We start from the raw sequence: 16893 nt of genomic DNA, 5'->3' as shown, positions 1-16893 counted from the left end.
TCTCATGACGTTTCGGCCACAACACAAGCGGCCTTCATCAGGTGAAGGGACGAGACTGGATTTTCTGTTTTGCGCATGCACACACAAAGTCACTGTAAGATACTCTTTGGTTCTATTGGGTAAAGTCACCACGTAGTAGGTAAAAAAATAAAATTACAAAAATCACGACGTTTCGGCCACAACACGAGCGGCCTTCGTCAGGTGAAGGGACCAGGCTGTCTGGAGGACAGCGCTTGAGTGAAAAAAGCCACGCTCAGATCACGACCTTTAAGCTGTCTATGCCTCTAATCGCTTTAAACTCTTGTTGTTGTCATTGTAGCGCGTTATTCAATGTGCCGCTGCACTCTGATGTTGCAGGATAACTGAGCTACACACACACAGAGAGAGAGAGAAAACCACAAGGTCATGAGCGGTTAACGCCCAGAGATTTTTTGTGTGTTTAGTTCGCTGTCCTCCCGCCGAATTGGCACGGGCAGCGGCGATTCCTTGCAGTCACGGGGGCGCCAAGTGAGGTTTTTTGTTTGCATTTTGACTGCAGGTATTGTGGTTAATGCAGTAGACGTGAATCCTTGTTAAAAAGGTTTCAGTTTTGTTGCCAGAAAAAAGGGGGAAAACCCCCAATTATTATTATTATTACGTTTTGGTACTGGCAAAGGAGTTCTAATGAAGTTATAAACGCTTTAATGAGTCATCAAGATTTACTAACCATTTTATAAATTCTCCATGTGCCTTCCACCAACATCGAGACAATAGTTGAATTCGTCCCAAAACGCCTCTCAAAGCGAAGTCTTCTCTTCCGCTCAAGTACACCGCTTGCCGCGATTCTGTTTTTGAGGTCGTCCAGATGAGTCGCTGATGGTGGTGGCACCAAAAACGCAACCACGGGTCTTTGACGTATCACCCACGAGGACAAGTCGCAGGGTGTGGCGATGTCTGGGGGGGGTGATCTTGGGGGCCACGAGTGTAGCGCCAAGCCTCATGGTCCAGTGCCACCTGTCCAGCGTTGAGGCGGTGTTATCTCGCCAATGGCTGAGGCTAGGGGATGTTTGTGCGCTGGGAGAAAGCATCTAGCGGTTATCATCTTAAACTCTACGCCCCGCCGTTTCAAGTGGCATTGCCCGATGACGCTGGATGTAATTTACCAGCGTAACGTCACGGTACTACTCAAACATTGTAAATGTTGTGGATTCACTCTTCAACCACCACCGGTGTGGGGCTAAAGTAGTGAACTAATTGTCTTTTTTCTTTGGTTCTTTTGGTAAAGTCACCACCACCACGTAGAATGAGAATAAAATAATAAATGGATCAAATAAAATAACACAATAATAATATTCTCACGACGTTTCGGCCACAACACAAGCGGCCTTCATCAGGTGAAGGGACGAGACTGTCTGGTAGAACACCACTCCAGCGCTGTCCTACCAGACAGTCTCGTCCCTTCACCTGATGAAGGCCGCTTGTGTTGTGGCCGAAACGTCGTGAGAATATTATTGTTGTGTTATTTTATTTTATCAATTTATTATTTTATTCTCATTCTATGTGACTTTACCGAAAGAACCAAAGAAGATGAATCATTGCAGTCACGAAAACTTTAAATCGAAATTTAATTGTCTTTTGTCAACGTGACGCTTTTTTTTGCTGATTGGCCGTGTCGGGTGGTGGAGGGTTTATGACACAGTTATAAATAACGCGATCTAACCCAGAAAACCTTTATTGTGGATTATTATGAAGAGTTCGTGGTTTGCAGAGACGTAGCGATTTCAAATCTGGTCGACCTATTTGAAACACCCTGCTCTAAAATCCTGACCCGAACCTTAATAACAATACGATTGTATTAAAACATTATAGCAATAATGCATTGATTAAATGCATTGATTAAATGCATTATAAATTATATATTTACAGTGGCGGTAAATATTCAACATGCAAAAATAATGTGCGGTGCTTCGAAAGGTATTGTATTTGCATCTTCCGGCATAATTATGAAGACAACCTAGACTGGATCAGCCCATCATCTGTCGGGGGTAGATACAATAGGTAACACACTGTGGAGGAGAAGTCAACAGTGGGGTTACTTGCCCCCGCCATAGTAATGTCGAATTTCCACCACGTGGCTCAGAGCTCTTAAACTGGAGATTGAGCACCGTCTAAATGCTCACTTTGTAAAAAAAAAATATTTTTTGAGATCAGAACGCATCAGTAACAAATACAATATTACAGTAGAGTTCACAATACAGCAGTAGACAGACAAGTCACAATCATTCATTATGATTGTTATTATTTTATACAGGAGAGATTACGGGATTTAATCCATGCAACCTATCTTGGCCACGGATCAGTAACTAAGCGATGGGGAACCTTACGATTTCGACTGATTGTTGATCCTTCAACAACAGCCTTGTGCCATTGTAATGTTTTTTATTTAACGTAAAGGCATTTATAATAATTTTTTACTTTATATTTTGAAAAGTAACAGTCCGTTTGTGTTGACCCTGCAACCACAGCCTTCCGATTAATTATTAGACGGTTGGCTAATTTTATCATTCGTTATTTTACGATAATTAACTTTACTTCTGAACAATCACTTCGCTGTCTCCTGTAAATCGTTCATTGAATGTTTTTGATCTTTTTATCCTGAATCTGTTCGTGTAAAATCGATGTTTTTTATTTCATTAAAAAAAATTGAGCGATGCATCAATGCGTTTGTTTTTGTCAATGTCCCCGTGTCTAATCGGCACCAGTGATTCTGTCAAATTCGCTTCAGAACGATGGACCCACAAATCAACTTTGGTTACAGCTTGCTTTGCCGAGTCTTAGAAGTTGTGCGGTTTGTGGATTAACGCTCCACGATTAATCGGCGATGCACAGTGGGATGACGTATGAAGAAATATTTCATACTGTGGGAATTGCAGGTTAAAACTTCACAGACTGTACCCACAGTCTTTGGGGGGTAGGGGAGGGCAAATGACTTTCCTTGTTATAGTAATAGGTTTTACCCTTTTGATTGGCACAAAAACTGACACCTTTATTCAAGGCATCGTGTTTGCAATAACCACAACACAAGCAGTCAAAATGCAAACAAAAAAGCGACAACTCTGATAATAATAATATTGGCACCGTCCTTGAATTTGATTGGGTTAAAACCTATTCCTATATCTTGTTACTGGCAAAGGAGGTCTCATAATGTAATTGCTCACCCCGAGCCCTTAATACTCTGACGGTGCGCTGTTGTTGAGTTGTGTGACGCCTTTTTGCGTCTTCTGGTCCAACACCAGTGGAGACTAAGGGCTCTAAGAAAAGCCGTCTCGGGTGTGAACCAATCAAATTCAAGGACAGTGCATAATAATATAATTATCAGAGTTGTCTTTTTGTTTGCATTTTGACTGCTTGTGTTGTGGTTATTGCAAACACGATGCCTTGAATAAAGGTGTCAGTTTTTGTGCCAGTCAAAAGGGTAAAACCTATTACTATATCTTGTTACTGGCAAAGGAGGTCTCATAATGTAATTGCTCACCCCGAGCCCTCAATACTCTGACGGTGCGCTGTTTCTGAGTTGTGTGACGCCTTTTTGCGTCTTCTGGTCCAACACCAGTGGAGACTAAAGGGCTCTAAGAAAAGCCGTCTCCGGTGTGAACCAATCAAATTCAAGGACAGTGCCAATAATATCATTATCAGAGTTGTCTTTTTGTTTGCATTTTGACTGCTTGTGTTGTGGTTATTGCAAACACGATGCCTTGAATAAAGGTGTCAGTTTTTGTGCCAGTCAAAAGGGTAAAACCTATTACTATATCTTGTTACTGGCAAAGGTCTCATAATGTAAATCTTTCCTTGGTGTTAAATTCCAGCCCTGGCTGCGACCCTGTTGAAGCGACGCTGGGTGGCGCCCTACTCCCATTGTAGATCCTGAACTAGCGCTGCGCAGAGTGGTCCTGATGTCTTGTGACTCACAAAATTAATTGACCCCCTAACATATTTGTCGTTTGCATGTTAAATGTTGCGTTTTAAATGAAGCCTCCTTATTACAATATTAAGCTTTAGAGGATTCAATTGAGAAGGTGAGACATTTGGACCACCCTGTATCTGTAGCCTGGAATTCCACGTTGCTGATGGTGGCCAGTTTACATTTGTTGACTTCTCACAAAGCGATGCTCAATATACACAATAAGTGTGAAAATAATGCAAGATAAAAAAACATCTCGCATTCTGGAAGGATTTCAGCTCAAAGTTCAGCTTTAAATGTGACCTGTTTTGTTGCCAGAAAAAAATGGGAAAACCTATTCTCATATAAATCAGCTAATGAACTGTCATTACACTGAATTTGTATCTGAGATATAGACAGGGTTCTCGTAATAAATTGATGGTGGATAAAACCAGCAAGTGGCAAATTCCGAAACAGGTTACTTTATAAATTTCTATAAATCTCGTAATGAAATGTGAGTGTGTGTGTTGCGGTTTATCTGTTTAATTTTTGTTAAAAAAAATAGTTACTTATTAACTTTGTACCCAGTGGTGTTGACAAGAATCAATGATCAAAGTTAATGACACACACACACCCACCCACAAATGAAAAGACTGGCTGATAAGTTTAAAGAGCCAAGCTCCATTGGTTAGTCGACAGTGATCGGTCGTGTTATTGTCGAGAGACACGTTACACAAGTGCCTTACTTGGAGGGCTGGAGGCCAACGGTGGCCCTTCAAGATGAGATCAGATTGCTCCAATGATGTTTTGTTTCATCATTAGACCTCCTTTTGCCAGTACCAAAATATAATAATAATAATAATAAGAGGGTTTTTTCCTCTTCTTTGGTTCTTTCGGTAAAGTCACCACCACGTAGAATGAGAATAAAATAATAAATTGATAAAATAAAATAACACGACAATAATATTCTCACGACGTTTCGGCCACAACACAAGCGGCCTTCATCAGGTGAAGGGACGAGACTGTCTGGTAGGACAGCGCTGGAGTGAAAGAGCCACGTTCAGATCACGACCTTTAAGCTGTGTGAGAGGAAACAAAGCGCCTTGACAAAGGAATTAGCATATAATTTAGCATTGAAATGGCTGAATGATTAGCTTGTGACTGGTCACAGAAATAGCTATGTTAAAACTTAAAGCATACACATCCGCAGAGGCACCCCTTGATAAAGGGATTAGCATAGAATTTAGCATTGAAATAGCTAAGTTAAAGCATACACATCCGCAGAGGCACCCCTTGACAAAGGAATTAGCATAGAATTTAGCATTGAAATAGCTGAGTGAATAGCTTGTAACTGGTCACAGAAATAGCTACGTTAAAGTCAGAGCATACACATTCACCGAGGCACTTAGTACAAATCAAACAGGATAATTTAGCATTGAAATAACTAGGCGAATTTAGCATTGAAATAACTGAGTGATTAGCTAGTGACTGGTCACAGAAATGACTATGTTGAAGTCAAGGCCTACACATCTGAGCTATTCACAGTACTATATATTCACAGTACTATATAGTAAACCAATAAAAAAAAACCTAAAATATAAATTACCTTAATGTTATCAATAAACTCTATATTCTCCAATCAACTAAGCTACCAACAATAAGTCGTTATATATCACAATGCTATACGTGACTTTACCGAAAGAACGAAAGAAGAAGTGATGTTAGGACAAAGTGCGTGTGTGTTTTGGAAGTAACCTGTACAGAGAACTCAGGTGAGACCCGTTGTTCTTGTGATACAGGTCAAAGGGTACTTTTGTGTTTCACGAAGCGTCTGCCTCTCTAGCAACTCATTGTCTTTGAAATAGGGAGCACGCTCGGATCATTCATCAGTTACAAGGCATACCACTTGAAATTTACACGTATAGGAGGAGGTACATTCTCTACAACACGAATTGTAGTTTTGTCTTACGTGTTGACGTAGATTTTGTCTAACTAGGGCTAGAAATGCTCCTTGCTGATTCACACCTGGATGTTCGTAACCATCGGTTGAAGCAAACCCCACTGCTGTTGTTGAGACGCTGTGCACCATTTAATGGTCCAACACATTGACGGCCTTCAGGCCAGGAAAGTCACAACATTTGCACACGAAGGACGCATTCACGCAAGTACCCCGTGCTCCGTTTTGAAGTTTTAAAATGAAACATCTTTGAATTGTGTTGTGCTTTGAATTAGAAATTTTAATTCCTCATTAAAAGCTTGTATCAATTTACATCTGGAAGACTTCATTGAAAAGTACATTTCGTGTGAATTTTCTCTCGTCATTAAGTAGATGGCCTTGCCGGGGGTTCGGTTCAATGCGGACACAAACAGTGTACACATACAGTGTACACACACACTGTACACACACACACAGTATACACACAGTGCACACACACACAGTGTGCACACTGTGTGTGTGTACACTGTGTGTGTGTACACTCTGTGTGTACATACAGTGTACACACAGTGACACAGTGACGCACACACACAGTGACAGTGTACACACACAGTGACACACACACAGTGACACAACAACAACCGCCATTTGCTACTAAGTGGCGGTGACGTCACCACGACGCTTGTGCCAAGCACAGTGACACACACAGTGACACACAGCGACACACAGTGTATACACACACAGTGTACACACACAATGTACACACAGTGTATACACAGTGTACACATACACAGTGTACACATACACAGTGTACACACACACAGGGTATACACAGTATACACACACAGTGTACACACGGTGTACATACAGTGTATACACCCAGTGTACACAGGGTACACACTGTATATATACACACACACAGTGTACACACAGTGACACACAGGGTATACACAGTGTACACACACAGTGTATACAGTGTACACACACACAGTGTACACACACACAGTGTACACACACAATGTACACACACAATGTACACACACACAGTGTACACACACACAGTGTACACATACGCAGTGTACACACACACACACAGTGTACACACACTGTACACACACAGTGTACACATACGCAGTGTACACACACACAGTGTATACACATAGTGTACACACACACAGCGTACACACGGTGTACACACACACAGTGTATACACATAGTGTACACACACAGTGTACACACACAGTGTATACACAATGTACACAATGTACACAATGTGCACACACAGTGTACACACACACAGTGTACACACACAATTTATACACACAGTGTACACATACGCAGTGTACACACACACAGTGTATACACATAGTGTACACACACACAGCGTACACACATAGGGTACACACACAGTGTACACACAGTGTACAGTGTACACACACAGTGTACACACAGTGACACACACACAGTGTATACACACAGTGTACACACACACAGTGTATACACACACAGTGTACACAAACAGTGTACACACACACACAGTGTACACATAGACACCTGGGAGCCAGAAATCTTTCTGATGGGTCAAATACTCATTTCACTTATTAAAATGCAAATAAATTTATAACATTCTTGACATGCGTTTCTCTGGATTTTTGTTGTTATTCTGTCTCTCACTGTTCAAATAAATCTACCATTAAAATTATAGACTGATCATTTCTTTGTCAGTGGGCAAACGTACAAAATCAGCAGGGGATCAAATTTTTTTTTGTTTCCATTCTACGTGGTGACTTTACCGAAATAACCAAGAAGATGAATCCCTGCAGTCACGAAAGCTTTAAATAGAAATTTGAATTGCAAGTGCTTTGAGTGTGTGCACGTGCCGTGTGGAAACAAATTGTACAATACGCTTATGTTGGATATGATTATGTAATATCGTAGTATCGCCATATCGCGATAACTTTCGGAGTTAAATGTTGTACAATTCTGCAAGAGCGTTCCGAACTTTGATCGCGTTGTGTGAACGTCATCATTTGGAACGAACCAACTTACCGCTTTAAATAGGGGGGGGTCGCAGACGCAGTAATATTTTTTTTAAAATATATATATACATCTCCAACAGCAATACAATGACTGAGCGACCGTGACTATCACAGTAGATCATTCAGCATATATTGTTTGAGTAAATACGATTCAAATTATGCGATGGAAGTGAAAGTATAAGATTGATAGTTTGAGCGTCAACCCTTGGCTGGGAGTGGTAGCTCCCAAGTGCCAATGGCTGACGCCTCAAGCGCGGCTCCCAGGACGCTTCTAAACTGTTCGGAACATAACGACTCACCACCCCCACCCACCCCTAAACTTGCACGAACAATTCCTCTCGCCCCTTAAAACTCTGAGCAGGATTGAACTCACGCGAACCGGTAAGTGGGTAAGTGGGTGTTTTGGTTTAAAAATTTTGACCACAAAAAAATCCGGTGTTGTGTGACCCCCGTTGCGGCGGTGACACCGCAGGCTGTGGTTGCTCCCCGCCGGGGAAGGCGTCTCCTTCTCGGTAGGCAATCCAGGCCATTCAGGCCCTCCCTGGCGTCTCGGGCCTAGTCTGTCACAAAGAAAATAAAGAATTAGACATGCTTTGTGGAACTGTTTTCACAGTAAGATACACAGGCAGCAGTCGTAAGAAGAAAGGCTGAAATACAATCGTCAGTAACAGAGGCGTTATGAAAAAGGGCCATTGCCCGATTATGCACCACAGAATTTACACTTAAGGGCAGTGTTATTGGTAAATATGTAGGGGTTTTTTTCTCTCGTGATATACCCGTCCTTGTATTTGTCCTCATGCTTTGGGTTTCGGGCTGTTCCACGCGAGTTTGAAGCCTTTGGTTAAACGAGGTAACACAACCACGGGTCAAGTTATCTTTTGATGCATCACAGCTGTCATAACCCGTACGGTTTACCCCGTATTCTTGTACAGAGACATTGAGTTTTCACGCCCATACGGGGTACAGCCGTTTCAATACGGGCAAAAAAACATGCTTTGGTAACAGTATTGTCTATTTGTGTTTCTACATTGTGATGGGACTTCGCAGGACGAACGTTGATATTCATAAAGACACGTGGTGGCCGATATGGTCTGAATTGATCTGTAATAAGGTAGGGGCACTGATAGAGGTTGACAGCTACGTGGTGGTGAGTGTACTCGAAGTGAATCTCTATTTGTGTGTTTCTCCCTTGTGATGGGACTTTGTTGTTGTTGTTGTTTTAGGCGGCTGCGGGACTGTGCAACGTTGGTGAGTGGCATAGGAGCGGTGGGGGCAACATCCATTGTAGAGTACAATGTCACTACGCTCCCACGTCTACGCTACCCTCCTCCACCAAGCCGCCACACGGACGAGCGTGGTGAAGTATGGTCAAATCATGACCCGGGGCGGCGTGGGGAGACCCTCGTCCGGCAATGGATTAACAAATTGGCTCTTACTGTTTATCTCCATATATATAAAAATATGCAAGGTTGTGATTGTGTGTGTTGTCTGTTCAAAATGTTTAGCGTACTTCCCGACATGCAACAAACTGGAAATTTGCCATGTGGGTATTTCCCAGACTGTACACCGTGCAAACATTATACAAATACACTTTTGTGTTTTTTTTAGGGGTGGGGAGGGGAGCTCAATAATGCCTAGATTTTATGCACGGCAAGTGAGCTGTGACGTCAAATCTGTCACGTGACCCGTGCATGTGGAAGCGTCACGCATTGTAGTGTAGCGGTTAGCGTTGTCTGTGTGTGTGTGTGTCTGTGTGTTGTGGGGAGCGATAGTGTAGCGGTTAGTGCGCTGCGCTATGAACCTGGCGACCCAGGTTTGATTCCTGCTCACGGCCAACACCAGTGACGATTATCTGAACCGGTCCCGGGCCTCCCCTAGGTCGACTCAGCCTCAAATGAGTACCTGGTGCGGTGTGTAAACATTGCCACTAGGGAGACAAAGGCGGTCGAGCGTGGTGCTGGCCACCCACCCCCTCGTGTACCGTCCCGGCCTTCATAGGTGCTCGCTAACAGCACTTGCTCCTACAGTCTGTTAAGGCTATATGGGGGATCTTTTTGTGTCTGTGTGTGTCTGTGTGTTTGTGTCTGTGTGTGGAAGCCTAATGCATTGTAGTGTAGTGGTTAGCGCTACACCGCGCTACGAACCCGGCGACCCGAGTTCGATTCCCGCTCACGGCCACCACCGGTGACGATTATTTGAACCGGTCCTGGGCCTCCCCTAGGTCGACTCAGCCTCTAACGAGTAACTGTTGTGGTGTGAACATCGCCACTGGGGAGACAAAGGCGGCCGGGTGTGGTGAATTCAAGCCTGGGTAGTACAGCTAGTCCTGTATATACCTACACAGCCTACATACAACAGAATAAGTAGTATCTCTTGGCCCTGTAGTTGTATCTACTGACTGTACAGTAGTATCTACTGAGCCAGTAGTAGCTACTGACTGTTTAGTAGTATTTACTGACTGTAGTAACTACTGACCGTAGTAGTATTTACTGGCCCTACAGTAGTGTCTACCGACTCTATAGTAGTAACGACTAACTGTATAGTAGTATCTGCTGACTCTATAGGAGTATTCACTGACTATAGTAGTAACTACTAACTCTATATCAGTATCTACTCACTCTATAGTAGTGCCTACTGACTCTAGTAGCTACTGACCGTAGTTGTATCTGCTGACTGTAGCAGTATTTGCTGACTGTAGTGGTATAGTCTGACTGTTTTAGTATCTACTAACTCTATATAGCGGTATGTACCAACTCGATAGCATTATTTACTATTACTACAGCAGTGCATACCGACTGTGGTGGATCCTGCTCTCACTACAGCAGTGCATACTTACTGTGGTGGTAACTGCTATCACTACAGCAGTGCATACTGACTGTGGCGGTACTTGCTATCACTACAGACCAATTTACTCTGACAGAGACCCACAGACTCACACAGAGACCCATAGACTCACACAGAGACAAATTTACTCTGACAGAGACCCACAGACTCACACAGAGACCCATAGACTGATAGACTCACACAGATACCAATTTACTCTGACAGAGGCCCACAGACTCACACAGAGACCCATAGACTCACACAAATACCAATTTACTCTGACAGAGGCCCACAGATTCACACAGAGACCCATAGACCCACACAGAGACCAGTTTTACTCTGACAGAGACCCACAGACTCACACAGAGCCCCATAGACTCACACAGAGACAAATTTACTCTGACAGAGACCCACAGACTCACACAGAGACCCATAGACTCACACAGATACCAATTTACTCTGATAGAGGCCCACAGACTCACACAGATACCCATAGACTCACACAGATACCAATTTACTCTGACAGAGGCCCAAAGACTCACACAGATACCCATAAGCCCACAGACTCACACAGAGACCCACAGACTCACACAGAGACCCACAGACTCACACAGAGACCCACAGACTCACACAGAGACCCACAGACTCACACAGAGACCCATAGACTCACGACACAGGCGGTCCCCACGAGGTGGTCGTCAGCCGTGCCCAGCGGCTGAGCATTACTCACCCCCCCCCCCCCCCACCACGTCGCTGTCTCCACAGCTGCCGTGATGAGTGTCGCTGTCTTCCTGCTGTCTCCACAGCTGCCGTGACGAGTGTCGCTGTCTTCCTGCTGTCTCCACAGCTGCCGTGACGAGTGCCGCTGTCTTCCTGCTGTCTCCACAGCTGCGGTGACGAGTGTCGCTGTCTTCCTGCTGTCTCCACAGCTGCCGTGACGAGTGTCGCTGTCTTCCTGCTGTCTCTACAGCTGCCGTGACGAGTGTCGCTGTCTTCCTGCTGTCTCCACAGCTGCCGTGACGAGTGCCGCTGTCTTCCTGCTGTCTCCACAGTTGCCGTGATGAGTGCCGGTGACTCCAGGTTGTCTCTGGCCGCTGCTGGAGCTCACAGGAACATTCTGGTGAATCGCTTTTAGGGGGGCTCACCGGTGCTCTGTGTACTACTATACACTGTACACTACTATACACTGTACGCTATACTATACACTGTACGCTATACTATACACTGTACACTATACACTGCACACTATACACTGTACACAATACTATACACTGTACACTATACTATACACTGTACGCTATACTATACACTGTACACTATACTATACACAACTATACACTACATTACTATACACTACACAACTATACACTGTACACTATACACAACTATACACTACATTACTATACACTACACAACTATACACTGTACACTATACACAACTATACACTACAATTACTATACACTACACTACTATGCACTACATTACTATACACTACACTACTATACACTACACTATACCCTACACTACTATAAACTACAGTACTATACGCTACTATACACTATGCACTACTATACACTACAATGTAATATACACTACTATACACTACAATCGGTCCTGGGCCTCCCCTAGGTTGACTCAAAAGAGTAGCTGGTGTAGCGGTGTGTCGTAGTAAACAAAGCCACTGGGGAGACAAAGGCGGTTCGGCGTGGTGCTGGCCACCCACCCCCTCATGTGCCACAGTGCCGGCAGCCTTGATAGGTGCTTCTCTTCGCTAACAGCACTTGCCCCTATAGCCTGCCGTGGCTACACGGGGGACCTTTGTGTCTGTGTGAGTGATGACATGTGGCTCCGTGATTCCTCTGTCCGCTGGGATGCAGCTGAAGCCGGTGCCTGCGATGCTTCGTCTGCTGCAGTCGTTCGGTGTCGAGGGCGACACATTCACGTGGGAGCAGGTGGGTCCCATCACGACCACCAACACCATCATCATCTGCGTGGCTAGGAGATGTTGACTACCTCGCCTGGTGTACAGGAGGTCGTGGGACCCACCATCATCATTATCAGGGTGGCTAGGAGATGTTGACTACCTCGCCTGGTGTACAGGAGGTCGTGGATTCCATCGCGAACCTGACACCTGCTGTATAATTTGGATTTGCAGGATTATCACACATGGCTACGTGCGGTGCGAAAGAAGTTCAACATAGTACAGACGTTACACTCACCCACCCACTCACCCAACCACTCATTCACTGACCTACTCACTCAGCCACCCACTCACCCAACCACTCACCCACTCCATTTACCCACACACTAACACTCACTCATCCAACCACTCACTCATCCACTCACTCACCCAACCACTCACTCGACTCACCCTCTAACCCATCCACTCACCCTCTAACCCATCCACTCACTGACTAGTCCATCTCTTCCGCCCATGCCACTAAATCACTGATCCACCCACCCACTCACTGATTCTCTCACTGATCCACACACCCACTCACTCACCTACTCACTCACCTACCCACCCACTCACCCACTCAATCACTCAACCACCCACTCACCTACCCACCCACTCACCCACTCAATCACTCAACCACCCACTCACTAACTCATCCACTCACTCACCCACTCACTCACCCACCCACCTACTCACCCACTCAGTTACCCACTCGTGTGTGTGCATGCATGCGTGTGTGCATGTGTGTGTGTGTGTGTGCGTCCCACGTAGGCGCACCACTACGTGGGACAATACATCAAGCGAAGACAACTTTACGATGTAGAGAGGCCGTACCTGGTGAGGTGTGGCGGGGACCCCCTGGGGGAGGTGTTTGGTGTGGAGGGATTCTCACTCAGAGATCCCAGGTGAGGGAGATACAAAGAGGGTGGAGAGAGAGTGGGTGGGTGAGTGAGTGTGGGTGAGCGGATGAGTTATTTAGTGAGTGAGTGGGAAGGCGAGTGGGGGCGTGAATTATTGAGTGGATGGGTGAGCTGTTTAGTGAGTGGGCGAGTGATTGAGTGGGTGAATATTCTTTGGTTCTTTTACTAAAGTCACGTAGATAGAAAAATTATAATAAAGAAAGTGAAATAAAAATAAACAAGCACAAGAGAGAGAGGGGTGGAGAGAGAGAGAGGGGCGGGAGATAGTGCCTGCATCCAAACGCAGCCTGGATCTCCCTGTCTCTCTCTTCCAGACACTCGGTGGCAGCGCTGTTCGTGAAGTCATTCTCCATAGTGACGGCCGACAGCAGGCGAGGTGAAGTTCCCCTCCCTCCTCCTCACTCCCTCCCTCCTTCTCACTCCCTCCCCGGGTTCATAGCGCGACGTAGCACTAACTACTACTACACTACCGCTACCCATATACAGTCACACACTCACACACTCACACATTCACTCACTCACTCTCTTCTTTTTCTTCCCCTTCAGCCGGTGCCAACGTCACCACCACCTCCACCACTTCCTCTCCATCTTGCGCTCCAACCGGTGGCGGTGCTGTTGGTGTTGGTGGTGGTGGTGTGGGTGGTGGTGTGGGTGGTTGTGGTGGTGGTAGTGGTGTGGGTGGTGGTGGCGGTGGTGTGGGTGGTGGTTGTGATGGTGGTGGTGTGGGTGGTGGTGGTGGTGTTGGTGTGGTTGGTGGTGTTGGTGTGGGTGGTGGTGTTGGTGTGGGTGGTGGTGGCAGTGGTGGTGGCGGTGGTGTGGGTGGTGGTGTTGGTGTGGGTGATGGTGGTGGTGTGGGTGGTGGTGTTGGTGTGGGTGGTAGTGTTGGTGTTGTTGGTGTGGTTGGTGGTGTGGGTGGTGCTGGTGGTGTGGGTGGTGCTGGTGGTGTTATCGTGGGTGAGTGCGTGGTGTGCCGGAGTGAGCCGCGTAGCTGCACGTTAGTTCACGGCGACAGCGGTCACCTTGCCACGTGCCGCCGCTGCGCCTTGGAGCTGCAGCGGCGTGGCATGGCCTGCCCACTCTGCCGCAGGGAGATCCACTCTGTGGTGCACACGTTCCTGTCCTGACACGACACACAACAGACACACACAGACACACACACAGACACAACAACAACAACCGCCATTCGCCACTAAGTGGCGGTGACGTCACCACGACGCTTGTGCCAGGCTATGTGTACCCTGAGGCAACGTGAAGTGCAGAATGTCCGCTGGCAGGTCACAGGGCAGACCCAGGTGCCACGGGTCGACTGACTGAGATGACTGGCTGATGCACCACCTGTGCCTCCTACTGTGCCAACCTGCTGTGCTTTAGCCACCCGGCGCTCCGCTCGTTCTGAGCGTCGCTCCTCCGCCCTCCATTGTTGTTGGAGTGCGACTACCTCCAACTGCCCAGTAGCATCCTTCACGAGCCTCCTCCACAGAGGCCGATCTTGACACCGCTGGTACCAGTCATCGGCAAGTCCACTCAGCTCCACGTCCTCCTGTACCACATCACTCCATTTCTTCTCTAACCCGTGCCGCACCCGCTTAGCCCCCTCAATCCGGCCGAACAAAAGCTGTTTCGGCATGCGGTGGCAGGGCATGCTGGCTACATGACCCAGCCATTGCAGCCTTGCCCGCTGGAGGAGCTCACCGATGGGACCTTGCCCAGATCTTTCAAGGATTTGTGAGCTCCTCACACAATCCAGTCTGGTTAAACCCAGGATGGATCGTAGGCAGGCCAGCTTAAATGTTTCTAACCGGCGAAGATGTTCCATTAGGGGGGTCCACGTTTCGCAAGCGTAGAGAAGGGAGGGAATGACCGTGGCCGAGAGGACCTGAAGCTTAGTGCGGAGCGACAGACCAGGTAGCTTCCACACAGCGTTACGCAACCGATGCAAAGATATTGGCGCTCGACTGATTCGGAGGGAGACCTCTGCTGTTAAACTGGAGCCAGTCATAAGCACACTGCCCAGGTATGGGAAACTCTCCACTCTCTCCACAACTGCCCCATCACCGATTGGGAGTTGTGGGGGTGGAGTGTCCGATGGTACAAAATACACAGACATACACACACAGACACGCACACACACAGACATGCACAACAATAACAACAACTGCCATTCGCCACTAAGTGGCGAATCGCGTCACCACGACGCTTGTGCCAGGACATGTGCACCTTGAGGCCACGTGAAGTGTCGAACGACCGCTGGCAGGAGGTCACGGGGCAGACCCAGGTGCCACGGGTCGACTGACTGAGATGAGATACACACAAAGAGACACAGAGAGACAGATACACAGACACAGATACACACAGACACACACAGACACAGATACACAGAGAGACAGAGAGAGACAGATAGATACACAGAGAGCGTTTGTTAATTTATGTCTCCTTAAGGACAATTTAATGTTCATGTTTTTACCTCAGAATGTAAAAAAAAATGTTCCTCGTAATGTTCAAAATATTTTTTTGTCTACCTCAGAATGTTTATAAAAAAATTAACCTCAGAATGTTATTTTTTTACCTCAATGTAAAAAAGATTTGCTTTTACCTCAGAATATAAAAAAAATGTTTACCTCAATGTAGAAATTCTATTTTTTTACCTCACTCGCACTCTTGAATGCGTTTATTGCCGTTTAATATATTAAACTTTTGCACATTTAACCTCATCGTTTCCTGTCATCACTTTACGAGTTCACCGTGTGTGCACTGTGTGTGTGGGGAGCGTTGGTGCGGCAAAGCAAACCCCTCCAGTGAAGGCCCCCCGTGTGGCCTCTAACAGACTGTAGGGGCAAGTGTCTCTTAGCAGCTCGCAGCAGCTGCGAGCACCGTCACGACAAAATTATCTTACATCCACGTTCACCCTCTGTGAATATTCACATGCACGTGGGAGACGCGCTAACCCATCCCTAGCGATCCGAGCGGTGCGTCTTAAGAGTGCGAGGAATATTCTCCTGGCCGCTCTAAAGCCGTTGCCACGTGACGAGCGACCTGACGGAGCTGCTTTCACTTGGTGCAGGGCAGGCCGCTCGCGTGGACCAAGATTGGCACAGCAACTCAGTGGGGGGCCCCCTTACACCCTGGTGGCAATACACTTAGTTTAGTTTTACTTAGGGTCTCTGTTAGTGTGGGTCTCTGTGGGTATCTGTGTGGGTCTCTATGGGTCTCTGTGGGTCTCTGTGGGTCTCTATGAGTATGGGTCTCTGTGGGTCTCTATGAGTATGGGTCTCTGTGGGCCTGTGTGGGTCTCTATGAG

General features: G+C 46.4%; 1 protein-coding gene across 1 annotated transcript; it reads left to right on the top strand.

Moving 5' to 3' along the window:
- The first annotated feature begins 8098 nt into the window (after nucleotides 1-8098).
- LOC142915542 (uncharacterized) lies at nucleotides 8099-15251 on the top strand. The gene is made up of 7 exons (XM_076061309.1): nucleotides 8099-8275; nucleotides 9118-9142; nucleotides 11770-11837; nucleotides 12596-12670; nucleotides 13447-13580; nucleotides 13910-13971; nucleotides 14142-15251. Exons 3-7 carry the CDS (start codon nucleotides 11778-11780, stop codon nucleotides 14717-14719), a joined length of 909 nt encoding a protein of 302 aa, XP_075917424.1. The 5' UTR covers nucleotides 8099-8275; nucleotides 9118-9142; nucleotides 11770-11777; the 3' UTR covers nucleotides 14720-15251.
- Nucleotides 15252-16893: the final 1642 nt, after the last annotated feature.

Source organism: Petromyzon marinus, unplaced genomic scaffold (assembly GCF_048934315.1).
Source record: "Petromyzon marinus isolate PM22_M1 ecotype Great Lakes invasive population unplaced genomic scaffold, UKy_Petmar_22M1.pri1.0 PM_G_Scaffold_32, whole genome shotgun sequence".
NCBI lineage: Eukaryota > Metazoa > Chordata > Hyperoartia > Petromyzontiformes > Petromyzontidae > Petromyzon > Petromyzon marinus.
The sequence above is the reverse complement of the archived record's forward strand: the minus strand, read 5'-3'. Positions and strand labels throughout refer to the sequence as shown.

Coding starts and splice junctions, on each gene's coding strand:
- LOC142915542 (XM_076061309.1), top strand. CDS start 11,778: ATGAGTGCCGGTGACTCCAGGTTGTCTCTGGCCGCTGCTGGAGCTCAC. Junction 11,838..12,595: donor GAGCTCACAGGAACATTCTG/GTGAATCGCTTT, acceptor GCTGGGATGCAG/CTGAAGCCGGTGCCTGCGAT. Junction 12,671..13,446: donor ACACATTCACGTGGGAGCAG/GTGGGTCCCATC, acceptor CGTCCCACGTAG/GCGCACCACTACGTGGGACA.